This window comes from Papio anubis, unplaced genomic scaffold (genome assembly GCF_008728515.1).
Source record: "Papio anubis isolate 15944 unplaced genomic scaffold, Panubis1.0 scaffold66, whole genome shotgun sequence".
NCBI classification, from domain to species: Eukaryota; Metazoa; Chordata; class Mammalia; order Primates; family Cercopithecidae; genus Papio; species Papio anubis.
In genome coordinates, this window is record NW_022166823.1 from 206,975 (window position 1) to 223,307 (window position 16,333).

The 16,333-nt window shown below is 42.7% G+C and overlaps 1 protein-coding gene across 6 annotated transcripts; it reads left to right on the forward strand.

Moving 5' to 3' along the window:
• The first annotated feature begins 698 nt into the window (after positions 1 to 698).
• Positions 699 to 16,006, forward strand: LOC101011076 (zinc finger protein 285). 6 transcript variants are annotated; one of them, XM_003915674.4, is made up of 4 exons: positions 699 to 766; positions 5,058 to 5,115; positions 8,981 to 9,107; positions 13,563 to 16,006. In XM_003915674.4, exons 1-4 carry the CDS (start codon positions 714 to 716, stop codon positions 15,191 to 15,193), a joined length of 1,869 nt encoding a protein of 622 aa, XP_003915723.3. In that variant the 5' UTR covers positions 699 to 713; the 3' UTR covers positions 15,194 to 16,006. The 6 variants fall into 6 exon arrangements, with proteins under 6 accessions (XP_003915723.3, XP_009192955.2, XP_031518325.1 ...); XM_009194691.2 differs by having other exon boundaries at positions 723 to 766; positions 5,072 to 5,115; XM_031662465.1 differs by having other exon boundaries at positions 758 to 857.
• Positions 16,007 to 16,333: the final 327 nt, after the last annotated feature.

The window sequence follows — 16,333 nt, forward strand, 5'->3', positions numbered from 1 at the left end:
CTAATGGAATTCTTATTCAATTTTCTTACCCCATTAGGGTACCCAAATTTTTCTTTAATAGAAATCTTAAATCTTAAATGCAATAACATACAGCAAAATAAAGCCTAAGGCCAAACAAGGGGAAATTTTCAAAAAAGAATCTGAAAACTTCCCGTTTTCTTGTTATGCTGTGTTGTGTCTCTTCTAGGAGGCTCTCAGTACTCCTGCAATTCCGCTGTTAAGGATTCAGACAGTGGTTGTTAATTCTTTCTGCTTCTCCTGAGACTAGGAAACAAATTACAGGGCTATGTTATATCGCAAGTGTAGATTATCCAGAGTCTTCATCAACAGAAACAAAACATGGTGAGGGGCGGGGAGGGAAAATATTTAAATGAATTTTAATTGAAAAGTTTCGTGGTTATAACATTGAAGGACATGGCTATAAAAGTCTTCATCATAAAAGTCTTCAGTAAAATGGTAAAGTGCTCATTTCCAAGTAGTAAAATATTGAAACTTTTTCTTTTCATCGTTGATAGTGATTTATTTAACATTTCATTAGTGATTTATTTTACATTTCATTATTTTATCGTTATTATGATTGCCATTATTTTAGACGAATGCACGGAAGTCAAAGCACTTCCGGCCAACCCCTGACTTCACCCGGGTAGCCTTGCGAATGGTCACAGTGGCGCGCGGGGCTTTCTGGGGATTGTGGTCCATAGGCCTCCTAGCGCATGCGCCGTGGTACCGGACGCATGCTTCAGGCGACATTGTTTGGGATGTTGGGGTGAGTCCCGCCTGGACCGCGCCCCTCTTGGAGGCGTAGCCAGGAGTAGGGGTGTCGGATGTGCAGCTGTGACCCGTCCCTGTGGACTGAAGTAGGAGAAGTGGAAGAGGGGACTGGTGACCAATGATAAGGCCTCGTGGGTGGGGTAGGCTGGGGAAGTTCAGCGGCGCGACCTACCAGGGATGGGATGGGGAGAGCTTGGGCTCGGTTTGGGGAGCAGCCCTGGGTTTGAGAAAACAGTGCCTCTTCTTCACGTTTCGTGAAAGCGACTCGCGCTGTGCGTCCTCGGGTCGAAGCTTAGTGTCAGTCTTGGGATGTGCATCTCTGGATGAGGGCAGGGGGGCCCTGGCTCAGGGTTCAGGAGTAATGGCTGGGTCTGTGCGTCCCTGAATGGGATAAGGGATTTGCCTAATCAGCGTGTCTCAGGGTATAGAGGATGGCTTGGGCTGTTCCCGCTCAGTTTGGTGGGGCCGATTCCGGCTCAGCACCCCTAGGTTCTTGGAGGGGGAGTTGTCTTGGGTCTGAACTCTGGATTTTGGCAGCTCTGACTCCAGCGGGGCATTTCTAACGTCAGGGCAGAGGTTCTGGCTTCTGGCAATAAAGAAACAACTCAGACCGCAATAACTCTGGAGTTTAATGTCACCTAATTTATTTTGAAAAGAACTGCCCCAGGCCGGGTGCGGTGGCTCACGCCTGTAATCCCAGCGCTTTGGGAGGCCGAGGTGGGCGGATCACGCGGTCAGGAGATCAAGACCATCCTGGCTAACACGGTGACGCCCCGTCTCTACTAAAAAAGATACAAAAAATTAGCCGGGCGTGGTGGCGGGCGCCTGTAGTCCCAGCTACTCGGGAGGCTGAGGCAGGAGAATGGCGTGAACCCGGAAGGCGGAGCTTGCAGTGAGCCTAGATCTCGCCACTGCACTCCGGGTCTCGGCGACAGAGCGAGACTCCGTCTCAAAAAAAAAAAAAAAAAGAAAAGAAAAGAAAAGAAAAGAAAAAACTGCCCCAAATTATTAACTCCATTCTCACCTCACATGCTGTGAGCCAGGGAGTAGGGACTTTGAGGATTATAAAGCAGATGAGCAAATATAAGTTGTTAAATTGCACTCAACAAATTTGAAGTTTGAACGCTCTCTGTATATTTGATAAAGTTAGAGAATTTGTGTTAATTATTTTAGGTGTAATAGCAGCATTTGTTACATTTCTGATTGTGTTTCTGGGCAATTGCAGTTCCAGATTCAGCTGCACTTTTCCTCTAGGTCCTCATTCCCTGAAGAGGTTGATATGGGCTTCTGGTCTCATTCCTGATGCATTCCTCAGATCAGAGTAGTTGTCAGGTTGAAGGATGAGAAAGGCATTTGTGTGCGAGAGCTGTGTGGACTTTGGCAGGTAGGGAAAAAACAAGAGTCTTGAGGTGCCATGTGCCCCATGTCTTTGGCTGCCCCACCTTTTCCCCTGCTGTCTGCCCTGAAAGGCCACAATTGCCTTCTAGCCTTGCTTGTCTTTGGCCAATGGGAATTCTCAACAGAAAAGTTTGGAGAGAGGAAGAATTGTGATTTGGAGTATCTTGTCCCCCAGTTCTCTCTCTGCAGGATTGTCACAGATTAGCTGCCCTTCTAACAACAGATCATGGTTTGGGTGGCCCTGGCCACACAGTCCTCTCAGTTCCTGGCTCCAGGGACTGCTCCCTCCCCTTACCTCTTAAGACCCAGGTATTATAATGGCACCTCCCTGTCACTTCCCAGGATAGAGCCTTATCCACTGTGATTTCCTTACCCCCAGCCAACACCATTGTAAGCTGTCTGTTTATTAAATTCCCCTCAAATTTGAATATGCCATTCTGGTTCCTGCCACGGCCCTGCCTTGATACAGGCAGGTAGTGTCTGAAGCCAGAAATTCAGGAAACCAAACCCCCAACCATATATGTGTGAGTGCATGTGTGTAGATGTGTGCTTGAAAATAAACCTGTCCCATTTTTGGCTCTTAAGTGAGAACAGGTACTGGAAGTAGAGGGTGAGTTTATGTCTTTGCAAATGCATCTAATGTATAATATCCAAGCCAATTCTATTTCTGCATTTGTTAATATCAAGAAACATTGATTGAGTGCTTGTTAAATGATAAGATCCTTACCAGGTACAGTGGATAAAAGACTACAGCTTGGTTATTTTTGTTTTTAGGATTTGTAGTTTTTCGACAGGAGAAAGGAGGAGTGTTTTCCTTGTAGGTTTTAATTATTGTAAAACGATGTAATTCATGCTGTACTAATGAGTTGAATACTCCTTATTTTGCCCTTTGTTGAAACCCAAAATAAGATATGATTAATGATGTCTCTTAAAGGTAGGAAAGGAGAGAAAAGGAGTCCAAGGATTTACCAAAAAGACATTTCATAGTCTTTTAACCTGTTTCTATAACCCTGTAAGCTGCAATTCAAAGGGTAGCCAACAGACCAGTGCCAATAAATGATATTGGTCTGTGACCAGATAATTTGAGAACTTGAGTTTAGATGTTTAAAATTTTGTCTTATCGATTAACATAATAATAACAACTGGGCTTTAAATTGCATACCTTCTTAATTTCCTTATTCCAGTGATTTCTTTTTACTGTATCTTACCAAAATATCAGTCTGTGACAGACTGAAAGTAACAGTAATAATACTTTTAAAACTCGTCCTTTATCACAGATAGTCTGAAAAGCAGTATCTGAGAAGGCAGAAACATGGTTTTGGGCTTTTATTTTTTAATCTTTGTAGTTTCCACAGTGCCTAAAGTGGCAATTTTATACAGTAAGTGTCTCCACAAAGGCCAGAGACAATTGTGTTTACAGGGTTTATCAGATGGAATCCCAAGAAAAAATAAACAGAACACTCAAATTGGGTAATTTGAGAAGAGCTTAATAAAGGCACAATCTATAAAGTTGTAGGCAGTCTGTGGTAATCAACAAAGGATATTGCAATATTTCAGAGCTAGTGATAGCTCTGAGGCAGGATAACTTACTGCCTTTAGGACTGAAGGGCTAAGTGAAGAGGCAGTCACTAAAACCTGAAGAAAGATTTATGGGATGACAGCTGCCTGATGGAGGCCACGACCTTTGGTAAATGGATATGGAACATAGCCATTCCACAGCTTACCTGGGGGGATAAATATCCCGACTTCACTCTTGTCCCTTCCCTGGATCTCTTGCTGGCTTTCCCCATTGGCTGAACCCAACTGGAAGCTAATTGGCAAGGGAATCCACTGATAAAAGCAGAACAGGAAGGGGCTTTAGTGTATATGAAGTGGCAAGCTTAGAAGGTCTGTGTCTATCTACTTTGGACTACCTGCAGTCTGAGAACATTTATAGTTCAGTATACTGTGAGCATTTCCAGAGCAGAGGATGTGTCTTTTATGTCATAGGTGTGTCATCAATATTTGCAAAAGCAGGGGATAGAATGGGTGCTGGAGAGATAGTTTAGGAAGCCAAGAGTCAAGGTGTAGATGTTTAAAATTTTGTATTATTGATTAACATAATAATAAAAATTGAGATTTAATTTGTATATCTTGGCTAACCTCAAGTTTTTTAGACCACAGGCCTAGCCATACAAAATCAAGTCTTGCATGTGAAAAGTGGAAATAGCAGAAGGTCCCTGTCATCCTGAGATTGCTCTCTCTCTCTCTCTTCTTTTTTTTGAGACAACTCTGTCTCTGTTGCCCAGGCTGGAGTGCAGTGGTGCAATCACGGCTCACTGAAGCCTCCGCCTCACAGGTTCAAGTGATCGTCCTGCCTCAGCCTCCTGAGTAGCTGGGATTATAGGCGCCCGCCACCACAGGCAGCTAATTTTGTATTTTTAGTAGAGACAGGGTTTCACCATGTTAGCCAGGCTGGTCTCGAACTCCTGGCCTCAAGCGATCCACCCATCTTGTGTTCCTAAAGTGCTGGGATTTCAGGCGTGAGCCACTGTGCCCAGCCCTGAGATTGCTCCCTTAATCAGCAATTCTGGGGCCTCTTTTCCTGCGAAATTCAGATGTAGATTATGTCAGTTCATTCACAAGTCTGAGCAAAGGAAAAGAATGTGCAGGTTTTGACCCAAAACCTTGAGGAGAGAGAGAGGAGTTACACAGTGGTTTGAGATTGAGGGACTGGGGCCAAATTGAGGGAAGTCTTGAGAAGGTGGGAGTTCAGTCTGTTCAGAGTGAGAAGAGATGATATCTAGGGAGTGGAGAAATTGTGAGAAACTTTTACAGATAAGGAAGGAACAAATGTTCATTCATAACTTGTTGAATCCATGATCTCATGGATTCTTTCTTCTTTGCAGTTCTGCTTTTCCAGAATCCTGCCCTTTCCAAAAGGAAGACGATATGATTAAGTTCCAGGTAAGTTAAGGGTTTCTTTCTCTTTAAATATACTGTTCATTCTGAGGAACCAGACACTTCTGTTTTCTGAAAGGAGGTCAGCATTTTTTGAGTGACTGCTATGTATTAGGTACTTTATCTTGCTCATAATGACTTTGTGAGGCAGGCGGTTTGACTCCCTTTATAGAAGTGAAGAAATAACTCACAGATTTCAAGATGTCTGCTTTGGTGCTACTCTAAGTGTGGTTCATGTACCAGTACCAGTACCAGTCCATGAACTGCTTGTCACTGCCCCATGAGGGAAAAAGAATCAAGAGTAAGTTCAGAAACTTTTATAGCAGTTTGGTGTTGCCACAGCATCTGAGTGCATGGGCAGCATATACATGACCATACTCTAAATGTCACTGGTCTAGTTCAATAAGTAGCAAGATTTGAATGGGTATGTATTGGTCAGAGTTCAACCAGCAAGGCAGAACCAGTAAGAGATATATATTAAGAGATTTATTGTAAGGAATTGACTTATATGATTATGGGGGCTAACTAGGCAAGTCCAAAATCTACAGGGCAGCCCATCAGGAAGGGTAGGCCAGAACTCTTGGACAGACTGAAGCTACTGTCTGTGGGGGGAATTTCTCCCCCTCCCAGGGAAGCCTCAGTTCTGCTCATAAGACCTTTCAGTTTATTGAATCAGACATCCTCAGATTAGTTAGAATAATCTCCCTTAAAGTCAACTGATTATGGACTTTAATCACATCTACAAATTATCTTCACAGCAATACCTGGATTAGTGTTTGATTCAATAACTGAGGACTGTAGCTTAGCCAAGTTGACACATTAAAAAGACCATCACAGTGTGGAGGAAGGATTTTCTTTTAATCATGAAAAAAATTAATTATGAAAATACACAAAAAGAGCAAATGGTATTATGATCCTCCATTTGCAGTACCCATCATGCAGTTTCAACAATTAACTTTTTGCCAAAGAGATTTGCTTAATCTCTTTTTCCGTTTTTTTCTTTCCCAAAGTATTTTAAAGAGGCATGTTATTTCACACTGTATTGGTTTTTCTCTGAGTACCTCACTCTTGTATAGTCCCTTATTATATATGCAACTAAAATGAATGAGCTCACACTTTTATCCTTCTGCCTAGAAACCATCTTGCCCAAGTCCAAGATTCATTATGTCCATTTTCTATCTTCTGACTTACAGCAACAGTTTACCAAATGTTTACCACTACATCACCCAGGTCACCATTTTTCAGCCTCCTATAACAGCGTCCTCAATGGTTATCTCCTGGACCTAAAACCAATGCCATGAATATTTGGTAGCACTCTGCTGGTTTTGATTAGCTTGGGTGTGTCCTCATAGTGAAGACAGAGGGGCAAGAGAGCAAGTGGACACGTGAGATCTCTCGAGGCCCAGGTTTAGAACTGGCACGTTATCACTTCTGCTTCATTTTGGTAGCCAGAGCAAGTTCCATTCCAAGTCCAAACTAAAGGGGTAAGGAGACACACTCTGGTCCTTTAGTGGGACTGGAGAGCATGGAAGAGGATATTTCTAAACAGCAATCTAATTTACCACACTCTCTATGTATTTCAGTATATATTTCCTTAAAAATGGACTAATGAGATAATCAATAATTATTTGGTATTATCTAATACCCAGACAATAATCAAATTTCCCTGATTATCTATAAAAAAAAATTTTTTTTAACAGTTAGTTTGTTCAAATGGGATCTTAACAAGGTCTATACTATCATATAGTTGGTTGTTACATCTCATAATCTCTTTTAATCCAGAGAAATCTGCCCCTCTACTTTATTCTCTCCTGCTATTGACTTGTTATAGAAACCAAGTTTGGGCCGGGCGCGGTGGCTCAAGCCTGTAATCCCAGCACTTTGGGAGGCCGAGACGGGTGGATCACGAGGTCAGGAGATCGAGACCATCCTGGCTAACACGGTGAAACCCCGTCTCTACTAAAAAATACAAAAAACTAGCCGGGCGAGGTGGCGGGCGCCTGTAGTCCCAGCTACTCGGGAGGCTGAGGCAGGAGAATGGCGTAAACCCGGGAGGCGGAGCTTGCAGTGAGCTGAGATCCGGCCACTGCACTCCAGCCCGGACAACAGAGCGAGACTCCGTCTCAAAAACAAACAAACAAACAAACAAACAAACCAAGTTTGGTGTCCTGTGTTCTTTCCTACATTTGGAATGCATTTGTTTGCTTCCTTTTGGTGTCTTTCAATGTGTTATTCTATCCACAGTATTTCTTGTAAGTGGAAGCACCAGATGCTTGAATAGATTTAGGTTTAAGGTTTTACAAGAATACTTCATAGATGGTTTTACAAGAATACTTCATAGAAGAAAAGATTTAAAGATTTTTGCATGTGTTTATTAGTTTATAAAATTTGGTTTCTTAATATTTTGAGGTTGTCCTTGTACCTGTATCCTGTGACAATCGCTGCCTAGGATTCCTACAAGGGATCCATCCAGCTACAAGGGTGGTGGAGAAATGAGTGTTTTATTTTCCCAGGCTCTATAGTTGAGGCAGAGAATGGAGAATGGGGAGTATGCTGGGTGAACCTCTATTCCTAACCCCTTCTCCCTACGTTGGAACACCCCAAGCAGGCTTCAGGGTATCTATTTCCTGAATGGTTAACTCCAATTCAATTTTGTTGCCTCTAACAGTAGTGCTACTGAGAGAGTGGTGCTATTAGGACAACAGTGCTGACTCCCCTAGATTTTGGTTTTAATCATTGTCAGATTTTGGTAGTTGGACAATTGTTAGTAACATATTCCTTGTGAAGTCCTTTGTAACTGCTTACAACTTTTGTTTGAAAGCTCTGCTTTATTTAGAGATGCAGAGTCTATTGAGAGAACATATCTGTAAATACTTAACTCTGAGCAGTGTGATATATGCAGCGATAGAAATATTTTATGTAAAAATTGGTTTCTTGATTAGGAGATGGTTATTAATATCAGCTTATTCCCCACATTCTTTTATTTTGAGAAATTTCAATTTATCAGGAAGATGAAAGAATAGCATAATGTGTAATCTTCACCTCAATTCATCAATTGTTCAGAATCACCCACAAACATATGCATAATATACGTATATACACACACATATCTATATTTTATTTTGATGACCCACTTGGGGATAAATTGCAGGCATCATTATAATTCATCCCTAAATATTTCAGCTTATAGCTCCTAAGAATAAGAGCATTCTCCTACATTTCCACATTACTGCTAACATACTGAAGAAATTTCACATTGATACCACTATTTTTTAATACCTAGTTGATATCGAAGTGTTCTTATTTATCCTAATCTCCCTTTTCTCTTTTGTGTTTTTTGAATCTAGGGGCCAATGCTTTTAGTTACCCTGTCTTCTTAGTTCCTTTTAACATGATAAAAATAGATTAATCTGCCATGAAAAAATGAAAATACCAAATCTTGGTGTGTGATGAGAAATGAACTCATGGAACACTACCAGACTTATGTATTGGCACAACACCTTAGTGTAGATTTATCTGCGCCTGTTTCCTGGGCCATATTTTATAATTTGATTAATATTGTCCTTTGGGAATCCCTGATCCAACAGGATTAGTGTCCTTATGAGAGAGACTCAACACAGCTTGCTGTCATTCTCCCTATGCCACGTAAGGACACAGTGAGAGGACAGCTGTCTACAAGCCAAGAGAAGAAACCTGAATGAAACCTATCTTGGTGGTACTTGATCTTAGACTTTCCAACCTCCAGAACAGGAAGAAATAAGTTTATTTTGTTTAATCTAGTCAGACTGTGGTATTTTATTAAGGCAGCCCAAACAGACTAAGACCAGTCATTTGTGTGGATGATTGATGTGGCGTGTGGTTGATGTTTTAGGAAAGGGTGACATTTAAGGATGTGGCTGTTGTCTTCACCAAGGAAGAGCTGGCACTATTGGATAAAGCCCAGATAAACCTGTACCAAGATGTGATGCTGGAAAACTTCAGGAACCTTATCTCAGTGGGTGAGTAACTGAGCATCAGACCACTGAACCTGTTTCTTCAAATCATCATTTCAAACCAGATAGAATATTCCAGTTAGATCACAAAAAGATGCATTGGCCACTGGAAAGAAAAATCCTAAGAGATTCATGTGCAGGTTAGAACCCTGCAGTTAATGAGCTTTTACAGATCAATGTGAGGATGTGGCCCCTTGTGATGTGAGGGAGCTCTCCCCAAATCTCATACCCCTGGCCTGTGGGCATTCAGTGCATGTAGTAACCCCTCCCTCCCTACTCACACATTTAGGCTCTCATTCTTTCCTCATATTTCTCAGAATGAGACTGATAAAATTCACACATCACCAACGGCCTTGATCTATTGGTTGCTTCTGGAGAAAAATCAATGTTTATCCAATGTTTTGGATAAACCAGTGTTAAAGGAACCAAGGGAGAACTTTGGTTTCATTGGCAGTTACAATAGCCAACACTTACTGGTATGTAGTAAGTGTAATCTAAGTGTTGGTTTATTTGATTACTTTTTGATAAATATCTAACCTCATTTTTATTTCTCAGAGGTTCATATACAGTTATGTGTTACCTAAGTTTAGTTTATGAGATAGAGATATGGTTTGGCTATGTCCCTACCCAAGTCTCATCTTGAATTGTAGCTCCCATAATTCCCACATGTTGTGGGAGGGACCTGGTAGGAGGCAACTGAATCATGGGGCAGGGGTCTTTCTCATGCTGTTCTCATGAGAGTGAATAAGTCTCATGAGAGCTGATGGTTTTATAAATGGGTGTTCTCCTGCACAGGCTTTCTCTTTGCCTGCCGCCATGTAGGACGTCTGTTTGCTCTTCCTTCACCTTCTGCCATGATTGTGAGGCCACCCCAGCCATATGGAACTATGAGTCAATTAAACCTCTTTCCTTTATAAATTACCCAGTTTGGGGTATGTCTTTATTAACAACGTGAGAGTGGACTAATACAGATAGTTACTGTTATTATCCCCCTTTTATGATGTATTACTCTGTTTTCACACTGCTGATAAAGACATACTCGAGACTGGGCAATTTACAAGATAGAGGTGTATTGGACTTACAGTTCCACATGCCTAGGGAGGCCTCACAATCATGGTGGAAGGTGAAAGGCACGTCTCACATGGTGGCAGACAAGAGAAGAGCGCTTCTTCAGGGAACCGCCCCTGCCCCCCCTTTTTTTTTTTTTTTTTTGACAGAGTCTGGCTCTGTAGCCAGGCTGGAGTGCAGTGGTGCTATCTTGGCTCACTGCAACCTCCACCTCCCGGGTTCAAGCAATTCTCCTGCCTCAGTCTCCTGGGTAGCTGGGACTACAGGCATGTGCTACCATGCCCAGCTAATTTTTGTATTTTTAGTAGACACGGGGTTTCACCATGTTGGCCAGGATGGTCTCAATCTCTTGACCTCGAGATCCGCCCGCCTTGGCGTCCCAAAGTGCTGGGATTACAGGCATGAGGCACCGCATCCAGCTGGAAACTCCCCTCTTTAAAGCCATCAGATCTCATGAGACTCATTCATTATCATGAGAACAACACAGGAAAAACCCGCCCCCATAATTCAATCACCTCCCACTGGGTTCCTCCCATGACACATGGGAATTGTGGGAGTTACAATTCAAGATGAGATTTGGGTGGGGACACAGCCAAACCATATTATCCCACCCCTGGCCCCTCCCAAATCTTATGTCCTTACATTTGAAAACCAATCATGCCTCCCAACAGTCCCCCAAAGTCTTAACTCATTTCAGCATTAACTCAAAAGTCCACAGTCCAGTGTCTCATCTGAGACAAGCCAAGTCTAATCCGTCTATGAGCCTGTAAAATCAAAAACAAGTTATTTACTTCCTAGGTACAGTGCAGGTACAGGCATTGTGTAAATACAGCTGTTCCAAATGGGAGAAATTGGCCAAATCAAAGGGGCTACAGGCCTCATGCAAGTCTGAAATCCAACAGGGCTGTCAAATCTTAAAGCTCAAATGTGATCTCCTTTGACTCTATGTCTTGCATCCTGGTCACACTGATGTAAAAGGTGGGTTTCCATGGTCTTGGGCAGCTCTGCCCCTGTGGCTCTGCAGAGTATAGTCTCCCTTCTGGCTGCTTTCATGGGCTGGTGTTGTGTGTTTGTGGCTTTTCCAGGCACACGGTGCAAGCTGTCAGTGCATCTAGCATTCTGGGGTCTGAAGGACAGTGGCCCTCTTCTCACAGCTCCACTAGGCAGTGCCCTGGTAAGGACTCTGTGTGGGGGCTCTGACATGTGGGAATTATGGGACACGACACGTGGGAATTATGGGAGTTACAATTCAAGAAGAGATTTGGGTGGGGACACAGCCAAACCATATCAATGAATGAAACAACTGAGTCACAGAATTAATAACTTGCCCACGATCACAACTGCTTGTAAGAAGAACTAGGATTTGAGCCCTCCTAATCTGGCCCTAGGTCCTATGTTTGTAATAAATAACCTCATGAAACCAAAGTGTAAACTGTAGACACAGGGCCTTTTGCATAAATCTGCATATCCTTGCAGTTGTTTCTCAAACTGCAGGATAAAACCCTCTTGGCGAGTCCTGAAATCAAATTACTGTGTCATAACTAGCAATTTTTAAAAAGCAAAGTAGATTAATAGAACAGAAAACAAAAGAATTTATCAAAGTGCATTGCACATAGTATGTAAGTATCAGCTGATAAAACTTCTGTTTTAGTGACCAGTCTGTGTTGATGCTTGTGCCTATTCCTACTGAGTCACAATGCCGATTTTACTGTGGGTTACAATCAAAACAATTGGGAAACCACTGCTTAAGCCCATTCGGAGCAGCTCATGGTCTCCCTTTCCCTGATACTATTTTATAAACTTAAAGTCACTTTCAATTAACCCAGAAAGGAGCTTGAACCAAAGCGGTATCCAGTGGGACTTGACTATGATATTCATGCCATTTTGAAACCCATCTTAGGGTCCCAAGAATATGATCATCCTCTTCTGCCTCAGGCCCCTGTTTGTTATATACCACAGTCTTGCTTCCCTGGGTGCCAGGCCATTGACAGTGCCACGGTATCTGTTCCCCATTCTCATAGTCATGGCTGTTTGAGATTCTGCAGTAACTTAAAAGGGTAGAACTTAAGGAAATGGATTGTAGGATCTGAGTGGTTTCTATCTTTTCATGAAGACAAAGAACCTTGGGGAAAATAAAAAGGATGTCTCTTAAAGCTCATCTCGGCCGGGTGCGGTGGCTCAAGCCTGTAATCCTAGCACTTTGGGAGGCCGAGACGGGCGGATCACGAGGTCAGAAGATCGAGACCATCCTGGCTAACACGGTGAAACCCCGTCTCTACTAAAAAAATACAAAAAACTAGCCGGGCAAGGTGGCGGGCGCCTGTAGTCCCAGCTACTCGGGAGGCTGAGGCAGGAGAATGGCGTAAACCCGGGAGGCGGAGCTTGCAGTGAGCTGAGATCCGGCCACTGCACTCCAGCCCGGGCGACAGAGCCAGACTCCGTCTCAAAAAAAAAAAAAAAAAAAAAAAAAAAGCTCATCTCAGAAGTTTAACATATGCATCCCCGCACAATGCCAGGACCATATTTCACAATGTTTATCCCCATTTCCATCCCCATTGCCTTTTCATCCCCATCCCCTTTAGGCTCACCATGTACAGTTGTGCAGGTTGTACACAAAGATACATGATAGTCCTCCATACGACAGTGATGTGAAGGAAGGGAAGCTATCAGGAGATAGGACTTGTTGCTTGTTTCTGAAACCTCTTGTGACTCTTTGGGTCCCTCACTCTGCCCAACATATAGAAAACACTCCATCAATATGTATTATTTATATACACACATACACTACATAAAATGGGAGCCTTTCCCATACCTTTTGTAGCAAGATTATTGAAAGCTTTTTATCGACTACTCTTATAGCAGGGAGGTGAATTTCTTCCTTCATAAATTTTTCCTAAGACTTCCTTTTTTTCTTTTTTTGTGGCGTGGGGGTGGAAAGATCTTGCTCTGTCACCCAGGCTGGAGTGCAGTGGCACAATCTTGGCTCACTGCAGCCTCTGCGTCCCAGGATTAAACAATCCTCCAACCTCAGATTTCCAAGTGGCTGGGATCATAGGCAAAACTGACCCAATTTTTAATTTTTTTTGTAGAGATGGGATCTCACCATATTGTCCAGCCTGGTCTTGATCTCCTGGGCTTGAGTGATTCTCCCACCTCAGCCTCTCAAAGTGTTGCTACTACAGGCATGAGCCACTGCACCTGGCCAAGATTTCTCTTAATTTCCCTACAACACTTGATTTCTAATTGGCAGCTCACAGGTTAGAATTACCATGGCTCTAATTGTTTCACAATTAGAACAGGGACAACTTCCCACCCCATCGTATTTCATTTTCTCAAAACCTCTGGACAGATGATTGACTTGTTCTCTTAGCCACATTCTCTTTCTTCTCATAGGAGATGGGATTAAAAACAACATTTTGAATCTTCAGGAAAAGGGGTTAAGTTACCTTTCGCAAGAAGTGCTTCGTTGCTGGCAGATTTGGAAACAAAGGATCCGGGATTTAACTGTGAGTCAGGATTATGTCATGAACCTTCAAGAAGAGTGTTCCCCACATTTAGAAGATGTTTCCCTCTGTGAAGAGTGGGCAGGCGTGTCTCTTCAGATTTCTAAAAATGAAAACTATGTAGTAAATGCCATTATCAAAAATCAAGATATCACAGCATGGCAAGGCCTGACACAGGTTCTTACCCCAGAATCGTGGAGGAAAGCCAACATAATGACCGAGCCCCAGAACTCTCAGGGAAGATATAAGGGAATTTACATGGAAGAGAAATTGTATAGACGTACTCGGCATGATGGCAGCCTCAATTGGACCGCACGTGATCATCATGAGTCCCAAGAATGTAAAGGAGAGGACCCTGGTAGACACCCCGACTGTGGGAAAAACTTGGGTATGAAATCAACAGTTGAACAACATAATGCGGCCCGTGTAGTACCACAGCCTTTCACATGTAATAACTGTGGGGTGGCCTTTGCAGATGATACAGATCCTCGTGTCCATCACAGCGCTCACCTAGGAGAAAAATCTTATAAATGTGACCAGTATGGAAAGAACTTTATTCAGAGCCAAGATCTTATTGTTCATTGTAAAACCCACTCAAGCGAGACTCCCTATGAGTTCCACGAATGGCCTATGGGCTGCAAACAGAGCTCACACCTTCCCAGATATCAGAAAGTCCCCCCGGGAGACAAACCCTACAAATGTAAAGAATGTGGCAAGGGCTTCAGGCGCAACTCCTCCCTTCACAACCATCATCGAGTCCACACAGGAGACATGCCCTACAAATGCGACGTATGTGGGAAAGGGTTTGGATTTAGGTCACTTCTTTGTATTCATCAGGGAGTACACACAGGGAAAAAGCCCTATAAATGTGATGAGTGTGGGAAGGGCTTTGATCAGAGCTCCAACCTTCTTGTCCATCAGCGAGTCCACACTGGAGAGAAGCCCTACAAATGCAGTGAGTGTGGCAAGTGCTTTAGTTCAAGCTCCGTTCTTCAAGTCCACTGGAGGTTTCACACAGGGGAGAAACCTTATAGGTGTGGTGAGTGTGGAAAGGGCTTCAGCCAAAGTACACACCTTCACATTCACCAGAGAGTCCACACAGGGGAGAAACCATACAAATGCAATGTGTGTGGAAAGGATTTTGCATATAGCTCTGTTCTTCACACTCATCAGAGAGTTCACACTGGAGAAAAACCATATAAATGCGAAGTGTGTGGAAAGTGCTTTAGTTACAGCTCATATTTTCACTTACATCAAAGAGATCACAACAGAGAGAAACCATATAAATGTGATGAGTGTGGTAAAGGCTTCAGTCGGAATTCAGATCTTCATGTTCATCTCAGAGTCCACACAGGAGAGAGGCCCTATAAGTGTAAGGCATGTGGTAAGGGCTTCAGTCGTAATTCATACCTCCTTGCCCATCAGAGAGTGCATATAGATGAGACACAGTACACACATTGTGAGCATGGCAAGGACCTTCTGACTCATCAAAGACTATGTGAGCAGAGAGAAACATTATAAACATAGTAAGTCAGGGTTAAATTAGGAAAACAGAAGCCACACTGTATTCCAGATGATAGAGGCTTACTCAGCCTGTGGGAGGGCTGGAGGAGCAAAAGACAGCAACACTGCCATCGATGATGTCAGCCTGCAGCACTGGAGTGTGCCAGGCAAGGATTGTGGATTTCAAGAACTTCTGTGAAGTTCCCATTGACTGCTGTATGCTGCAATGGCAAAGTAGGTGACTCTCGACAAATGGGTGGTTTTTGGTAGTGGTTGTAGTTAAAGGTCAAATTTCCTTTAAAGGGTGTATCCAGGAAGGAAATTCTAATTGGGATGATTATGGTAAGGTCTTCAGTTCAGCCAAAGTCTTTAGATATTTTTTAGTCCCCACTAGAAAAATACTCTCTGTATGAAGAACATTCAAAAGTGTGCTCAGAAATGAAACCCATGCTCTTACTATGAAAGAAATTAGTACTCAGGTTTTCCATGAGATTCTGTACACAGGTGAGAAGCTCTAAAGAAGTGGTATTTGAAGGATATGGCAGAGGCAGTGCTGTGTTTATCATTTCCTTGCAAATAAGGCTCTGTTTCTCAGTAACCCCTGCAGTTAAGAATGTGCCCATGTGATTGAGTTCTAGCCAATGGAGTGTGAGCAAAAGTGATAGGAGCCACTTTCTGGTCTAACCTTTACACACATCCTCAGGCTTCTCTATCCCTGCCAAGGTGACCTTGGAGGCTGCTTATTCCAGACTGGGTTGATAGAAGGTCACTATCTGATCTGTGTTGGATTTCTTTTTAGAGTAAGAAATAAAAATTCATCGTGTCTCACCACTGAGATTTTTGGTGGTTTATTTTGTTACTGCAACATTTCCTAGGCTATCTTGACTAGCATGGAGGGATTTTATAGCAATATGTTTCATTGTCATTGGAGTCCATATACAGAAGTAACAATATAATTCAGAGTTCAAAACTTTTAAATCTTTAAGGCTTGATGTGGCAGTGCAACCATCTAAAATGGTATGGATGCGATTTCTTCAGTGATAACTTCATTCATTGGTGTGTCCACCAAAGAGAAATGTTCCAGATGATATAGCTGTGGTAAAACTTTATGGAAAAGTACAACCCACAGTCATAAGAAATCTCATACAATAGAGAAAC

Excerpts from the sequence above, each read along its gene's own strand:
- LOC101011076 (XM_003915674.4), top strand. The coding sequence starts at position 714 with ATGCGCCGTGGTACCGGACGCATGCTTCAGGCGACATTGTTTGGGATG. Across the intron at positions 767-5,057 it reads ACATTGTTTGGGATGTTGGG|TTCTGCTTTTCCAGAATCCT; the intron begins GTGAGTCCCGCC and ends TCTTCTTTGCAG. Across the intron at positions 5,116-8,980 it reads ACGATATGATTAAGTTCCAG|GAAAGGGTGACATTTAAGGA; the intron begins GTAAGTTAAGGG and ends TTGATGTTTTAG.